This window comes from Patella vulgata, chromosome 5, assembly GCF_932274485.2.
Source record: "Patella vulgata chromosome 5, xgPatVulg1.2, whole genome shotgun sequence".
NCBI classification, from domain to species: Eukaryota; Metazoa; Mollusca; class Gastropoda; family Patellidae; genus Patella; species Patella vulgata.
Window position 1 is genome coordinate 58,092,210 of NC_065883.2, and position 16,136 is coordinate 58,108,345.

Below are 16,136 nucleotides of genomic sequence, written 5' to 3' on the forward strand. Positions count from 1 at the left end.
CATTATCATTTACAGTTATGTACACTGGAGAGTAAACATCATTTACACTAACATAAATTGGAGAGTAAACAATAAAATATACTCATCATCATTTACATTAATGTAAACTGAAGTTTAAACATTAAAATATACTCATCATTTACACTTATGTAAACTGGAGAGTAAACATTAAAATATACTCATCATCATTTACATTTATGTAAACTGTAGAGAAAGTTTGCTTTCAAATGAAGCATTATTATCATGAAAAAAAAATTCACCTACTTTATCAAATCATGGTTGGGCTGATACTCACCACATGCATTGATTGTCAATTAATTACAGTAGTCATATACATGAACAAGTTTCATCTTCTTAAAACATTTCAACTTGCACTATTTTAATTAAGTTGCAATTTTAACCTTAATGTATCTATTGTAACTAATATAAAAAGGAAACTTGAATATATACTCAATTTATATTTCATTTAAAAGAAACCATTATATTTACCTTATAAGTTTGATGAGCTTCTTTTTGAGTTGTTTATTATCTGACTTTAATGTGTTAATTATTTCATCTTTTTCTGTTGAACTGTTCGTTACAGTTCTACTTAAAGCATCTAATTCACCCTACGTTAAATATAAACAGATGACAAATTATACTATCGTTTGGGAAATTTAAAGCCTTCATACCCCAAGAATTATTTGTCTCAACTTGATTTCTTGCCAACACTCATACAATAAGTGGAATGCATAGTGGTATCCCATCAACAGCTAAAACATGCATTTACATAATATATATTTAGCAACCCAAATAGTTTGTCAACAATAGACTGCCCACTTGCGGTAACTAGATAAAATGTTAAAGATATAAATAAACTGAAATACATAACGATATAATAACTAATAGGCTAGTAGTGCATTACTAAACTATAGCTGATTGTCCAATGGATACAATAATGCCCTGGAAGGCTACAGAATTTGCAAATTTTTAGGGGTTACCCTACAAAAATATAACATTTTGTTTTCTGTATGAGAATGTTCTGTGTTTGAAAAACATGTCATTTGCTTTAAATATCAGTTTATAATAATAGTGGTTTCTTTATCAGGATATTTCATAATATCTGGGAAATAGTAGTCACAAAATTAGCCAGACCATGCATCTTTGTTTGCATCACTGTCTTGATTTCCATATCTTTCTCTTCTGTTACTAATGTTCTCGATCAATTTTCACCAAATACAAAATGTCCTACCTTCAACTGAAATCTATCTACACGTTCTTGGTTTAACTGTTCTTCTGTCTAAAAATTATAAAAATATATCAAATAATACCAGTACCCTATTTATTTATAAAATATATTCACTTGATAAACATTGATGGTCATCATCTTTATTCTCAGGTTTTTGCTTCCTTTTCCCTTTTGCTAAAGCAAATGAAACACAGTGAGTGGTTTAAAAATTTAAAAAAAAATCTAATTATTTACATTTTTACATTTACTATTTTATAAATGTTGATACAAACCATTGCTATTTTCTTTTGTGCTAAATTCAATTCTTCACCTTTTTTCAGTAATTCATGTTTAATCATTTCAATCTATAAATACAAAACACAGGTATTATAGTAAATTAAATCAAATAATGGTCCTTTTTCAATCAAATGCTTGAAACATCCTTTATAACATGTATCTAAATTTATAGATTTATAAATTTATAACCAAGTATAAATTGGACAAACCTGGCTTTCTTGTGAAATTTCTTCCTTTTTATTACATTTATAGCCATCTAATTGTTGTTGTAATTCTTCCATATGTTTCTCATATTCTATAATTTGTTTTTTATGGTCTGACTGGTCTGTTTGTTGATTTGAGAAACTCTATAATAGCAAAAAGTAAATATGTTATGGAGCTACCTGAATGATATCAATTTATCTTCAGGGATGAGGTAGAAACATTAAAATAGCATGAAAATTTCAAACAATCTAATGTTGCATTTAAATGTTTTGCCATGTTTAAGAGCTAGTCTGATGGATTTTAGTTTTTGGATCAACACAAACTGTAGTAACTTTCATTGTACACACCATATACACTGTAGATGGTTTGCAATAATCATTATTCATACTATTTATTTTATGTTCCTTAAGTCATGTATATGAAATGTATGTGGCCTGCAATGGGTGTTATGATACAATAAAATCTCACATGTTTCTTATCTTATCTTATCTACAGTTAATACTATAAAATATAATTATCTAATGTCATAAGAAATGAAATGAAATGAAATGGGGTTTAACGTCCTACTGTTTTGCTCCGAATAATGTCATAAGAAATAATTGTTAATACATGTAATGCTAAAGTGTCCGACCATATTAATTGTAAGAATGCACTAAATGTATCTACATGTAATTAATAGAATAATATATACTGAATAATGTACCACAAATGCTTCAATTCATTCTATAACATGCTAATTCATGTTACATGCCTAAATCCTCTTGAAAAATATTTTTTATCATAATATAAATTTTCAGACAGAAATTTGTGTAAATACCTGAATCATCTCATCATGCTGAAGTTGTTCAGAACTTAACTGAAACTGTAACGCTGATATTTCCTGATTTTGGGTTTCAATCTGAGTTTTTAGCTCTTCATTGAGATTTTCTAGTTCTGTCTCTCGATCATTTCCACTTTTTGATTTTTCTTCAATCATATGTTCAAGATCTGTACATTTTTTACTCCAATCTGCACACTGCTCTTCTAAAGAAAGTTTTGATTCAGTAACAGCCTCCAAATTCAGTTTCAAATCAGAAAGCTCTGACTCTAGTTCTTTGTTCTGAATTTGTAAGGATTCAAGATTTTGGCTCTGATTTTCAAACTGATGTGTCATTAGTTCCATTCGAGATGTGAGAGAAAATGACGACTCAGTTAATGTTTTGATATTAGTTTCAGCTTCACATAAACTTTTCTTTAAGCCATCTCTCTCATCTTCAAGTAAAACTTTGTCTTTACCAAACTCTTCTTCCAACAACCTCTTACTCTCAAATTCTTTCTCGAGAACCTCATGTCTCTCTCTTAAAGACTCAAATTCCTGGAGTTTCTTTTCCATGGTGTCTTGTAACTCCAAATTCTCTTTTTCAACTCTCTCCTTTGATGAATACGCTGCATCTAATTCAACCGATGTCTGGCTAAGCTGGTCTTTAATAGATTGAGTATCATGTAAAGCGTCATCTAATCGAGTATTTAAAGTGTCTCGTTCATTTTCATATTGTTCGCATTTGTTTTGTAAGTCTAAATTTAATTTGTTTAAATCGTCCAACTGCTTTTTTAATTCGGTATGTTTGGAATCAATGTCTTTTCTATTAGTTTGTAATTCAGATGATCTTGTTCTTTCTTGTTCTAATTTGATTGACATTTCATTCAATTTCTGATTGGCAGTAGCAGATTCAGTTTCTAACAAATGTTTCTCTTTCTCAACTTCTTCTTTTTGTTTTTGAATAATTTCACTTCGACTTACAAGTTCACTTAGATCAACTTGCAATAATTCTATGGTTTTACTTTTGGAATCCAGATCAGCGTTACAAAATTGGATCTTTTCTTCCAAATACTTTTGTGTTTTTTGGACGTCTGCTTTTTGACTACTTTCTTGTTGAAGTTTTTCTTGGTTTACTTGAATGGAATTTTCTAATTCACGTTTTTCAACTGAAAGGGTGTTGAATTGTTCTTTCAATTCTTCTAACTCATGGTTTAATTTATCACAATCTTTAACCAATATTGCAATTTCCCCGTTTTTATTTGAAACACTTTCCTTTAAGTCCAAAACCGATTTCGACAAAGTAAGAATTTCATTGTCTTTTTCCTTAATTTCATTGTTAAACTTAGTTTCCTTTGACGAGAAGTCCTTCATTAATTCAGAAAGTTTGCTTTCCATCTCACTTTCCCCTGTTTCCCGTAGTTGAAGCTGATTGTTTAACAGTTCGTTTTGTGACTGAAGATCTGTTATGTTTGACGTCAGAGTTTTTGTGTGCTCAGAGATTTTCTTTAAACCAAGTAATGTGTCCATCTGTTCATCATCTAATATCTGAAAACAGATATATATGTAATTCATTAATTAACCTGTGGATATCTTTATTTCATTATCAAATTTTGCCAACAATAGTCAACCAGAAATTTGTGTTGCTGTAACATAAGAATTTATTGTCAATTGGTAATTAAAATCAAAACATTATTTAGAAAGAAAGTCAAATTTCAAATGATTTCTGTATATCCATTAAATTTCATTAAATTATTGGCCTTTATTGGAAAATTAATATTTCAGTTCTTATAAATAAATTTAGACAATAAATGTTCTTGCTTTATGATAGTGTTGATTCACTCAAGACTGTGGAACTAATTAAACTGACATATCTTTAGCAGTGAGGGCTTACTGGAGAACCTGTGGGAAAACCCATGAGGTAAAGTGGACGTAAAATGTAAATCACTCATTGCATAAAGACTAAGTCCAGGACCATTTAGAAGGGCCACAGTGTTTCAGTGAGTATGACACTGGCTTACAAACCAGCCTGGTTTCCCCTTGTCAGTGGTGGAATCATCGAAAAACATCTAGTAGTTTGGATGGAACTGAAAACCAGGTCCTGTGTAAGTAAAATGAATTAAGATTTCACATCCTACTTTTCTGTACCAACCAGACTAATGAAGACAAGCATAATATGCCATGCAGTGTGCTATAAAGTCACTTAAAGATCCCCTGACAGAGTAAGCAATAGTGCGGCTGTCCGGGCAAAATTTCCCACATAGCACACTGCAAAGCATATTTCCATCTTAATAAGAGCAGGAAAGTAGGACGTTAAACCCCATTTCAATTCATTTTGGACCATTCAGCCAACCAACTCTACTGTTACATGTGTGTGAAATAGCTTTATTTAACGTCCGCTTCCACCGAAGTATATACTTATACTGGGAATAGGCTCACATTAATTCACACAAAATATTTGTTCTTCTTTGTTAATTTAATAAAAATTTGGTTAAAATTCCTTGTTACATATAGTACGGAATAAAAAAATAAACAAATATTCTTGATTTGAATTAGTACTTGTAGGAAATGGTTGACAGTAGAATATGAGCATTAAAAAAACAAAATGAAGTTTAATTCAATTATTCTTTAAAATGACGAGTTAATAATCCAGTAACTAATATACTGTACAGTTTACCCATTAATTCTATCTTACCTTAAGATGAAAAGCTGCCATCATTTGAGAAATCGCTTCTTCCTGTTCTTTCAAAGCTTCCTTATATTCTGCAACAGCCTCTTCTGAATGGTGTAATGAATTTTTAGTTTCTTCAATTTTGGATAACATTTTACTTTTTACGGACTTCAGTTCTTCTTTCAATTTATTTTTGCTGACTTTGAGATCTTCATGCTTGGAATTTAAATCTTTTAACTTCTCTCTAGTTTCGTCAAGATTCTGTCGGAGCGTTTTGCTATCTGATTTACTAGAATCTAGTGCTTGCTTTAAGGAACTTATATCCATCTGATATCTTTTCTGCTTTTGTACTAACTTATCTTTAGAAGACTTAAGTGTTTTAAAAAGTTCCTGAGTATTAAAATCAACATCACTAGGATGAAACCGACTAAGGTCACTTATATCGCTGAAACAACCAATTATATCATTTAAGGCACGGTCATATCTATTTTGAGCAGTAAATAAATCTGACTTATTTTCTTGCAAATCAAGTGTCAATTTGTCAACTTCATTTTTGGATTCTGAAAGTTCTTTGGACACAGCAGCCATTTTGTCATCATGGCTTTTATCTAATAATGTTTTTTCTTGTGCAGATTTTTCTAGGGAGATTTCCAGACTATTTTTGACATTTGATAAATCAGAATATTTCTCTTCCAAATTGGATAACTGAATTTCCAGTTGTGCGTTTTTTCCTTTTATATCTGTGATTTCGGTTTGCGTCTGCTGCAGGGTATTCAACATGTCACTAAGTTTACCGGCAGCATCTAAGCTAATTGACGCATCAGCTCCTTTTTCTTCTAAAACTCCTTCCAGTTTTTTCAACAGTTCCTGATTGTGGTTCTCAACACTGCGTAGTTTATTCTCGTGAATTGTCAATTCTTCAACTTTCTTATTGAACAATTCCTTTTTTAACATTAGATCATTCTGACAACTTTTAAGTTCCAATGTCACATCTGCTTTAGAAGTTTCTATTTGTAAAATCTCTTTCCGATGTAAATCAACTGCATCTGTCAACTTGGTATTAATGACTGATAAAGAGTCCTGTAGTTTTTTAACATCTTGTTCCATTCTGTCTTTTTCAATTTCTAATTTCTGTTTGTCATCTTCCAATAACTTCATCTTGCCTTTCCAATCTTTTTCTTGTTGACTTTTATCATTTGACAGTTGATCATTCCTAAAATAAAACAATAAGCACAAGATATCAAATTATAATGATGCTTAGACAGTTAAAATTTGTAACCAGCGGCTGCCAGACAGGATACGCCCACATTTTGCAAGAGATGGATAGAGAACATGCTAAAAACAAACGGGATTTTTTGTACTGTACAATCAGGGGCAATAATCCAGAAAGTTATGGTCTGAAATGTGCAAATATCAAGAGGGACTGAGATCTTTGGGATATAAAGATATGTTTTAAGTTTCATGAAAATCAGATAAAAATTGTGACCACCAGAAGGTCCACAACCTTCATATTGCACTTTTACACAATTTATGTACAAAGAGCGTCCATTTTGTCAGGCAGTTTCATTTTGATTTTCCCGAAATTCGAATTTAACCTTCATTATGGTGGAATGGTGACATATTTAAACGTTTTTTAAAATCGGAAAAAAAAATTGTGCAAGCTAAAAATGCGATTTTTCAGGAGCCATAATCCAGGAATTACGGTCGGATATGCACAATTGTCAAAAGGAACCAAGAAATTATTGTGTAATGTTGATATATGCACATGTTTTTTTTTTTAAATCGGATAAAAATTGTGACCTCTACAGGGACCACAAGCTAAAAATGTGATTTTTTGTTCAATCAAGGGCCATAATTCAGGAAGTTACGATCCGATATGTGCGAATATCAAAAGGAACCAAGATCTATGTGTATTTCAAGTTTGATCAAAATCGGATCAAAATTGTGACCTCCAGGTAACGGTAATATATTCAAACGTTTTTTTAAATCGGATAATAATTGTGACCTCTAGAGGGACCACAAGCTAAAAACATGATTTTCCATGCAATCAGGGGCCATAATTCAGGAAGTTACCATCCGATATGCCCGAATATCGACAGGATCCAAGATCTTTGGGTTATAAACATGCATTTCAAGTTTCATCAAAATAAGATCAAAATTGTGACCTCGAGCGGGTCCACAACCTTGATATACCATATTTTTACACTATTTGAGTTCCAGGGCGGGCCATTTTGTCTGTCAGTTTTGGTCTGATTTTTACGAAATTCGATCTCAACCATCCTTAGGGTGTAACGGTGATATATTCAAATGTTTTAATTTAAATCGGATAAAAATTATGACCTCTATAGTGTCCACAAGCTAAAAACAGGATTTTTCGTACAATCAGGGGCCATAATTCAGGAATTTAAGGTCTGATATGCGCGAATATCGACAGGAACTGAGATCTTCTGGTTATAAAGTTACATTTCAAGTTTCAACAAAATTGGATAAAAATCGTGACCTCTATAGAGTCCACAAGCTAAAAACACGATTTTTTGTACAATCAGGGGCCATAATCCATGAAGTTACGGTCCGATACATACCAATATCGAGGAACCGAGATCTCAGGGAGATAAACCTATATTTCAAGTTTCGTTGAAATTGGATAAAAATTGTGACCTGTAGAGTGTCCACAAACAAATTGTCCAGACGGACGGACAAACAGTGGCGACCGCATATGTCCACATGAAAATATGGGCGTATAAAAAGTATTTCATCAACGATAATTAATCCTAATAATTTTTAATACGCGGTACATTTTCATCAAATTCTAAAGGTCATGCTGTTTATAACAATTAATGAGTCAAGATATATTATTCGATAATCAGTTGTCACATTTTTGGTGTTACCATAACTATTTGATACTATGCAAAATAACAGTTTTATAAGAATCACTAGCATTATCCATGTACAGAAGAAATTACTGGGCTGCTATATGAGTAGCTGCACTCTACTCAAAATAATGAGAGGGAGAGAGAGTAACGTCGACTCAACACAAACTAGGGGTCTTTAGCAGAGGGAGAAAACGCACGTGGTTGGACAGGGGACCCTACTTCTTGTCTCGTACAAGCCGGGAATCAAAACCACGCCACTTGACTCAATGACAGACCTTCTGATCCAACGTGCACACGTTAACCATTTGGCCCAAAAAATAAGGCGGACATATATAAAAAGTGTCACAATTGGAGGCACTTATTATGTACGATTCTAACCAGAGATTAGAAGCTACATGTAGTAGTATAAATCAAGCCCTGTCAATATCTAATACTTTTCTGGATCATAAAGGCATAATAACTTGATCAAAAAGTGGAAATTATCATCGTCAATAATTTTAAAAGAGTAATGTGCATAGCCTACATAACAAGGAGTTACATTATTACAAACCTTTTTTCCAAGTTTCTGTAATCTTCTTGTAATTTGACCAACTGTTCCTGGCTATCTTGAAGTTGATTCTGTACAGCCATTAATTCTCCTTGTGTTACCCACGCTGACTTGTCAGATAAAAATTTCTCTTCCTGAAGTGATTCTACCTTCCCTTTAAGCTCAGACTGGAGACTTTCTGAATAAGCTAAATCTTGATTCAATCTGTCTACTTCATGAGAGTCAAAAGTAGGTATTGACATGTTCAGTACACTGGTATTATCCTGAAAGTCAATTCAGCAAGAAACATTAGAATATGGTTTAAAAGAATGTCATATAGTTGTTATATTTGTAAATGAAATGAAATGGGGTTTAATGTCCTACTTTTCTGCTCCGACAGGGCTAATGAGGACAGGAAAAGTTTTCACTGTTTTATTTGTATAATATTTTATATAGAATGAATTAAGATTTAATTAGAACTTGGACCACCCGAAACTACTGCTCTCTCTTGCACCTCAAACCACCTGTTTTATACTAATAGCTGTGAATTATTTAAGGACTGTATCTACACTAGTTCTGTGACTCAGGCCTTTAGAGGCAGTATAGCTAGAAAGTAGTAGTTTCTTGCAATTTTCGAAAATAAGTTATAAACCTTTTTATTCAATACCTACATATAGGGGCCTACTAAAGGGTAAGATACTGATCTGAAGATCCCTAATTATTCTAATCTGCACTGTGATTTTATTGTATGGGTTGTCACCTAGACAATCCATCATATATCATTTGTTTTGGTTTTTTTTAAAAAATCAACCAAATTTCATCTGATAGCTCTGCATATGGGGGCATAGTGAATATAGGGGTCATGGTTTAAAGGGTTAATGTACATAATGACCTATCTTTTCAAGTCTGACTCTTATATCGGTTGCAATTATTTGAAAATGTAATGTTTACTTATGCTCTATGAATTGAGGCCTAACAACATACACCGAGGCAATGACATAAGCTACTAATTCTACTAAGATACACATTGACAAGATTCCAGAACACTACCCAGATTATGGCTTTATTTATCATCAACTGGACTCTTTAGTGAATAAAGTATGTTTTTTGTAACTTTCATAATTTCTTAATCTTAGCATGTGATACATTTTGGTAGTTGAATTAGAATACAGATAGACTAGGTTAAATAGGTACTTACTGTAGTTTGAACACTCGCCATACTACTGATACTACTTCGTCTACTAGGTGGATTCCACGAAAAACTACCTCCAGATTTTCTACAATTATAATATAATAAACACTACCTATCATACACAATTATATTAAAGTATATCATACACAATAATTATCCAGGGTAATAAATATTTTATATAAAAAAGGATAAGTAACAACCCACTTGAAGTTGGCCATTGAATTAGCCAGAAAACTGCAGACATATTTTGATTTATTTCAACACCATATAGTGCATTAACTTGTGTTTTTGCGAAATTCAAAATCAATGGAAAGCTGTTAGTTATTGTTAAATAAAAATAAGCAAAGCGTCAGGTAATTAATTACCTTTGTCATAAATAAATGTAGTGATTTGTTGTGATTGACAATATATAAAAAAGATTAAATACCAAAATATACTTACTTTGCAAATGAAGGCCATGCACTGTCTAAGTCATAGCCTCGAGATGAAAGGTCAAAATTCACTTCATTAAGATCATACAGACATGAGATTATAGTTGAAGATTTCTCTTTCTTAAGCCAAATACTTTGTGGAAAAAAGTAATCACTAAAATGATGAGAAATGATACCAGTATTTTAAAAATAAGCCAGACAATATTTTCAAATTAAAATTCACATTTCCAAATATAAACAAATGCTGGCTTACAAACATTTCCATCATAGTTGTGCATACTGTCTGCTATTACAGCTGGTCATATGACTATAACACTATGATGTCATTGGTGCTAGGCACCAACAAAGTTATAATGGTAAGTTATGTTACATGATAAACCAAACAGCAACTTCCGTCACGAGTAAAAGGTTAATAAAAAAAAAATATTTCAAATTATTCTTTGAAGAATAATAATGAAATTACTAAATATCTTTAATAAAGAATTTAATTAGATTTTTTGCAAATTTTACAAGTCAGAATAGGCTCCCTTTAGACAATCATCAAACCAAAATCAAACCAGCTAAATCTGTAATCTTAGAAGATACCAGAGATTATCTAGAGATATTTATCTCCTCCGAGAAGTGGTTGTAAAATACATATATCATGTAAACATACCTTGTAACTTTACCATTTATTACACATTGTTGTATGCTGTCTGGTAGTCTATTGTGTACCAAACAAAATCTTATCAAAGCTCGACCTTTACCTAAGGATGTCTTGTGCTGAAGTGAAAAATAACAAAACTAACTTCACTGTGAAAAATAACAAAACTAACTTCACTGACAAACAAAAAGGCCTTGATGTATTAAAAATAGGTATTTTTCTAGCAATGAAATAATAAAATTTCATCTTAAAAATAAATTTTGCATATCCACGCCAACAATTTATTACAAAAACCTATTAGTGGGAATCAAGAAAGTTGTAATTAAATAAATTTATAGATACAACAAGCAGTTGCAATGCCAAATACACCCACATTTTACAAGTGATGGATAAAGAACAAGCTCAACAAAAAAGAAGCGATTTTTCGTACAATCAGGGCCCATAATCCAGGAAGTTACGGACCGATATGCGTGAATATCTATAGGAACCGAGATCTTCTGGGTATAAATATATATTTTAAGTTTCATCAAAATCAGATAAAAATTGTGACCTGAAGAGGGTCCACAACCTTGATATTATATACTTTAACACTATTTGCGTACAAGGATTAGCAATTTTGTTGGGCCGTTTGACTCCAAATTTTACAAAATTCGAACTCAATCGTCATTTTGGTGTAACCGTGATATATTTAAACGGTTTTTAAAATTGGATCAAAATTGTGACCTCTATATTGTCCATAAGCTTAAAATTTTCAGAAGTTACAGTCTGATAAGCGCCAATATCGAAGTGAACCAAGTTCTTTGGGATATAAACATATATTTTAAGGTTCATCAAAATCGGATAAAAATTGTGACCTTTAGTGTAAAGAGAGTCCACAATCTTTTGTCAGGCAGTTTTGGTCCGACTTTCACGAAATTCGAACTAAATCTTTCAATTCATTAGGGTGTAATAATAATAATAACATATTTAAACATTTTTTAAAAATTGTGACCTCTAGAGGGTCCGCAAGCTAAAAACGTGATTTTTCGTACAATCAGGGGCCATAAATCAGGAAGTTACAGTAAAATGTGCACGAATATTGAAAGGAATCAAAATTGTGACCTCTAAGAGGGTCCACAATCTTGATATTACATACATTTAACACTATATTTGCATACATTTTGTTGGGCAGTTTCGGACCAATTTTCACGAAATTCGAACTCAATTATCATAATGGTGTAACAGTGATATATAGAGGAACCACAAGCTAAAAACTTGATATTTCGTACAATCAGGGGCCATAATCCATGAAGTTTCAATCCGATACATGCCAATATCGAAAGGTATTAAGATCTTTTGGAAATGAACCTATATCTCAAGTTTCGTTAAAATCGGATAAGAATTGTGACCTGTGTAGTGTCCACAAACAGATTGTGGACCGACGTCAAGTCAGACTTACAGGGGGTGCATCAATATACGTCCACATGAAAATGTGGGTGTATAAAAACAGTCATACCTCACCACCCAAGGATTTGACAAATTTGATGCCATCATTGGAACCTTTATTTGAAGACAAACAATCACAAAAGTAGTCCCAATAATCTTTCCTTCTTCCTAGTAGTGAGTATTTTTCTAAAATACAAATAAAACATTATCAAATAATTTTACTAACAAGACATGTCTAACATCAGAGTTGAAAAATGCTTAAATTTTTGCTAGTCATTCAAATTAAAACAATGAAATAAAATTTGTATCAGTATGGGTTCCGGAATAAATTTTATGAGATTCTTCAAATCTGATTCAAATTCAAAGATTCCCTTTCTGAATTCTTGAAGATTCACTTGAATTCTCTATTACAAGTGTAGTATGAATATACAGGATTATTATCACTGTTTTACAAAGAATCTCAGCCTCAATCCAAAAATAAACAGATGACACCCATTAATTACTTGCACATTTTTCTTTTTATAGAGTATCTAGTAATCAATATGTTTATCACTATGCTTATCCAAAACAGAAAATGTTTATTATCGTATGTATACTAATCACAGTTTTGATGTAATGAAACTTTACACAATGTTTCATCAGTCCACATCAATTAGAAACAGGTGTTTCTAACAGATAATCAATTTGCTTATCTCTACTTAGCCTAAGCAGAAAATGCTTATTACTGAACTCAGTCAAGAAATTTCCAGAATGGACATATACACTAACAAGTTTTAACATTCTGCTTCAAGGAGTTAATGTGTCCCAACCAATCAAAGTGCTAATCTCTGCTTAGACTACAAAAATGTTCACCATCGAATGGATATCTACACCAAGTTGGAACATGCTACCTGAATCAGAAGAGTTATTGTGTTCTTAAATGTTTGACGGATATATGGATTGCTGCTTAGCCTAGGCAGAAAACACTCATCACTGTTTATATAGTACCCTGCTGTAAATGGGTTCCAGTGGGTAAAAAAATAATTTAATACAAAAATTCTCTAGCAAAATAATAACTTTACTGCATATTCATTGTCCCAAGACTAGTGTACTAAAATATAAGATTGACTGTTAGAGCCAGGCCAAAAAATATTATTGATTTACTTGTGGATTTGTGCAAAAATTAAAATACTTTTAGGCTTGTGCTAAGTTATAAACAAGAAAAGTTATTCACCTTTCATATCCATCTGAAAGAGATGTTCAAGTTTGGCACAAAATCTCTGTAGAGTTTGATCATCATCATTAATAGGTGTCCTTGATTCTTGAAATATTTCTACCAGTAACTTTACACATTCTACAAAATTCACAACAAAACTAACATAATTTACCTTAAGACTAAGAAAGAGACAATTTTTAACAGTCAAAACTAACATAATTTACCTTAAGACTAAGAAAGAGACAAGTTTTTAACAGTCACTCATCACAAATTTTATGTCATATGGAATATCTCTATTTTAATAATTCACTTGTGCAACATGTCTTTAGCTGTGGGAGAAAAGCCACAAGGTTATAGGCAGGTGACTATAGTCTTTGTTATGTGCATAGAAACCTAGGATCAAATGACAAACCGTATGCGATAAAGTGAGAGTGTTAGACACCCGCCACCTCCTTAATAGTAAGTGCAGGAGGACCGCACTACACGTAAAATAAAATCTACAAGGTAAACCTGCAGGCAAGACAGAATATAAACATTGTAAAAACTAAACAACTAACATTAGAGATAACAAGAAAGCAAGTCCCTCCACACAGCAGACACATTTCAATATAATGGATGAAGTGTAACGGATGTCATGCATGCTTACTCTTTCTAGATCTGATACCAGATACCACTTCTCATTTCAGGTTTTAACATATAATAACATCATTTTGGTGGTATTTTTTCACTTAAATCTCTGATTATGTTAGAGGTCTTCAACCAGATGTTATCCTAATCCAAGAAACCTCCAGCTTTGGAAATCCCCAGGTCATGTACTACTACATGTAAGGCAGGATATTTATTTACTCTTTTTACCTGATGCCAGATGTTCGAGGAGTTGACATAGCTAACAAATTTTTGCACTATTTTCATTCTTCTAAAAATATTTGCTTTTTCAGAAGAATTGCCAAAAATTTCTGATCAAACAGAATTTGCAGAACAAATAGGACGACATTTATCAAAGAATCATAACATTAAAATAATGGTAAGACAAACTAATATATATTGTACCTTCAACATCTTGAATGATTTTCTCTTGTTGTGGCCCTGTACTGAGACTTGCAGCTGTTACTACCTTCGACATACTTCTAGTTTCTATTTAACATTTCAATTTTAAAAATCTGCAAGAAGACAGTTAAATTGCTCACTTGTGTTCTCTTTCTCTTTTTGCATTGTGTTAACTGTCCTGAAGTATGAGTAACATAAAAAATTTTACTTCTGAACTTTTTGCTTTTCTTAATGAAGTTGTTCTTGGGTGGCAGGTCACAGCCTCACAGGTGCCCAAGGTATAGGATTACTCCTTTCCTTAGAGCATAATTATGCTTATAATAAGCCCAAGAGTAACAATGTGTAAACAATCGTGATCTTTATAATTTCAATATTCTATTTGCTTTAATTTAATAACATTCAGAGATAGATTCCTGTGCAAAATACTACATGATCCCATGCATGCACAAAAATTGTTATTCTCAAATAGGCCTACAATTATTTTTCTAATAACAAAAATAATTGCTAATTCAATTCCAAAACATTAATAAAGACTTTGAAGTAATAAACAATAAAATAGTTTGTGACAGACACAACATCCTCCAATCTGAAGGAGTAATCCTATTACATAGGCATTTATATAAGACCTGTCATACACAAAGTCTAGAGCATGTCTTCGTTGAATGTGCTTTGGTTCATTCTGTTCCAATACATTGTACTAGTAAGTTTTCTCTGAGATGTTTGTGCAACGTGTAAGCTATATTTCTCTATCTATCAGAAACATTAAAATTCAACTTCTAAAAGTTTACATTGTCATTGTGGGCAGCTGCTTAAAACAATCAATGTAGGGTAGCCTACTATTCAAAATACATTTTACACTGAACAGTTACAGTACTAAAATCCAAACATCTTAATCTAATTAATTCTTTTAACTTTTAGTCTTTATTTAACTAAGTGTTAGTGGTTATATTATTTGTAATGTAAATAACTTATTGCATTGCCAAATTAATTCGTAGGACTTATGTTTTGTTATAAAATCTAGCTGGGAAGATTTTAGTCACATGATCTACACTCAGCATAATATGCAGAATCCTTCTGTGACAGATCCATGTAGCACTGCTAGCAAACAAATAAACTTGCTTAGAAGAATCAAGAAACTACACAAGAATAAGATGTCAAACGTTGTAGTGTACTTCCGTCGGGTCAATGCAATAATAAAACTACACGCCCGTAATGCCATTTAATGCCCATAATCAATACCTTATGATATAAGTTATACTAACTTTTTACCATGTAGGTCAAATTTAACAACAGTGCGTACTATGTAAGTTATTTGTTTGTTTTCATCCCAGCAGTAGTTATTTTCATAAAGGAAATTAGCTCACTATTAGGAAATAATTATTCGATATTCAGTGCTCTTCGCTGGTTATATGCATATTGTGCATAAAGTATTTACAATAAAACAACTTTCCCTCTACAATCGTGACAGTAATAGAAAATTATTACATGCTTATAGAATAATATTTGTACTAGCCTTGCACAATTTTTCAGAACAAACAAATATTAATACTGAATGCGAACTAATTTCATTACTATACATATCTTTCCGTATTGAAAACGGTCGAAAAGGGGAGTAACTGTATGTTGATT

At 32.0% G+C, this 16,136-nt stretch overlaps 1 protein-coding gene across 1 annotated transcript; it reads right to left on the minus strand.

Annotated features, from left to right (window-relative positions):
* Nucleotides 1-7,281: 7,281 nt before the first annotated feature.
* LOC126820782 (FYVE and coiled-coil domain-containing protein 1) lies at nt 7,282-15,815 on the minus strand (the record flags this gene model as incomplete). The annotated part of the gene is made up of 9 exons (XM_050548924.2): nt 15,770-15,815; nt 14,511-14,620; nt 13,479-13,598; nt 12,336-12,451; nt 10,853-10,959; nt 10,208-10,351; nt 9,773-9,851; nt 8,618-8,858; nt 7,282-7,301 (listed from the first exon to the last, which is right to left on the minus strand). Coding segments are annotated over exons 2-9 (900 nt in total), but the record flags the coding sequence as incomplete, so codon positions are not given.
* Nucleotides 15,816-16,136: the final 321 nt, after the last annotated feature.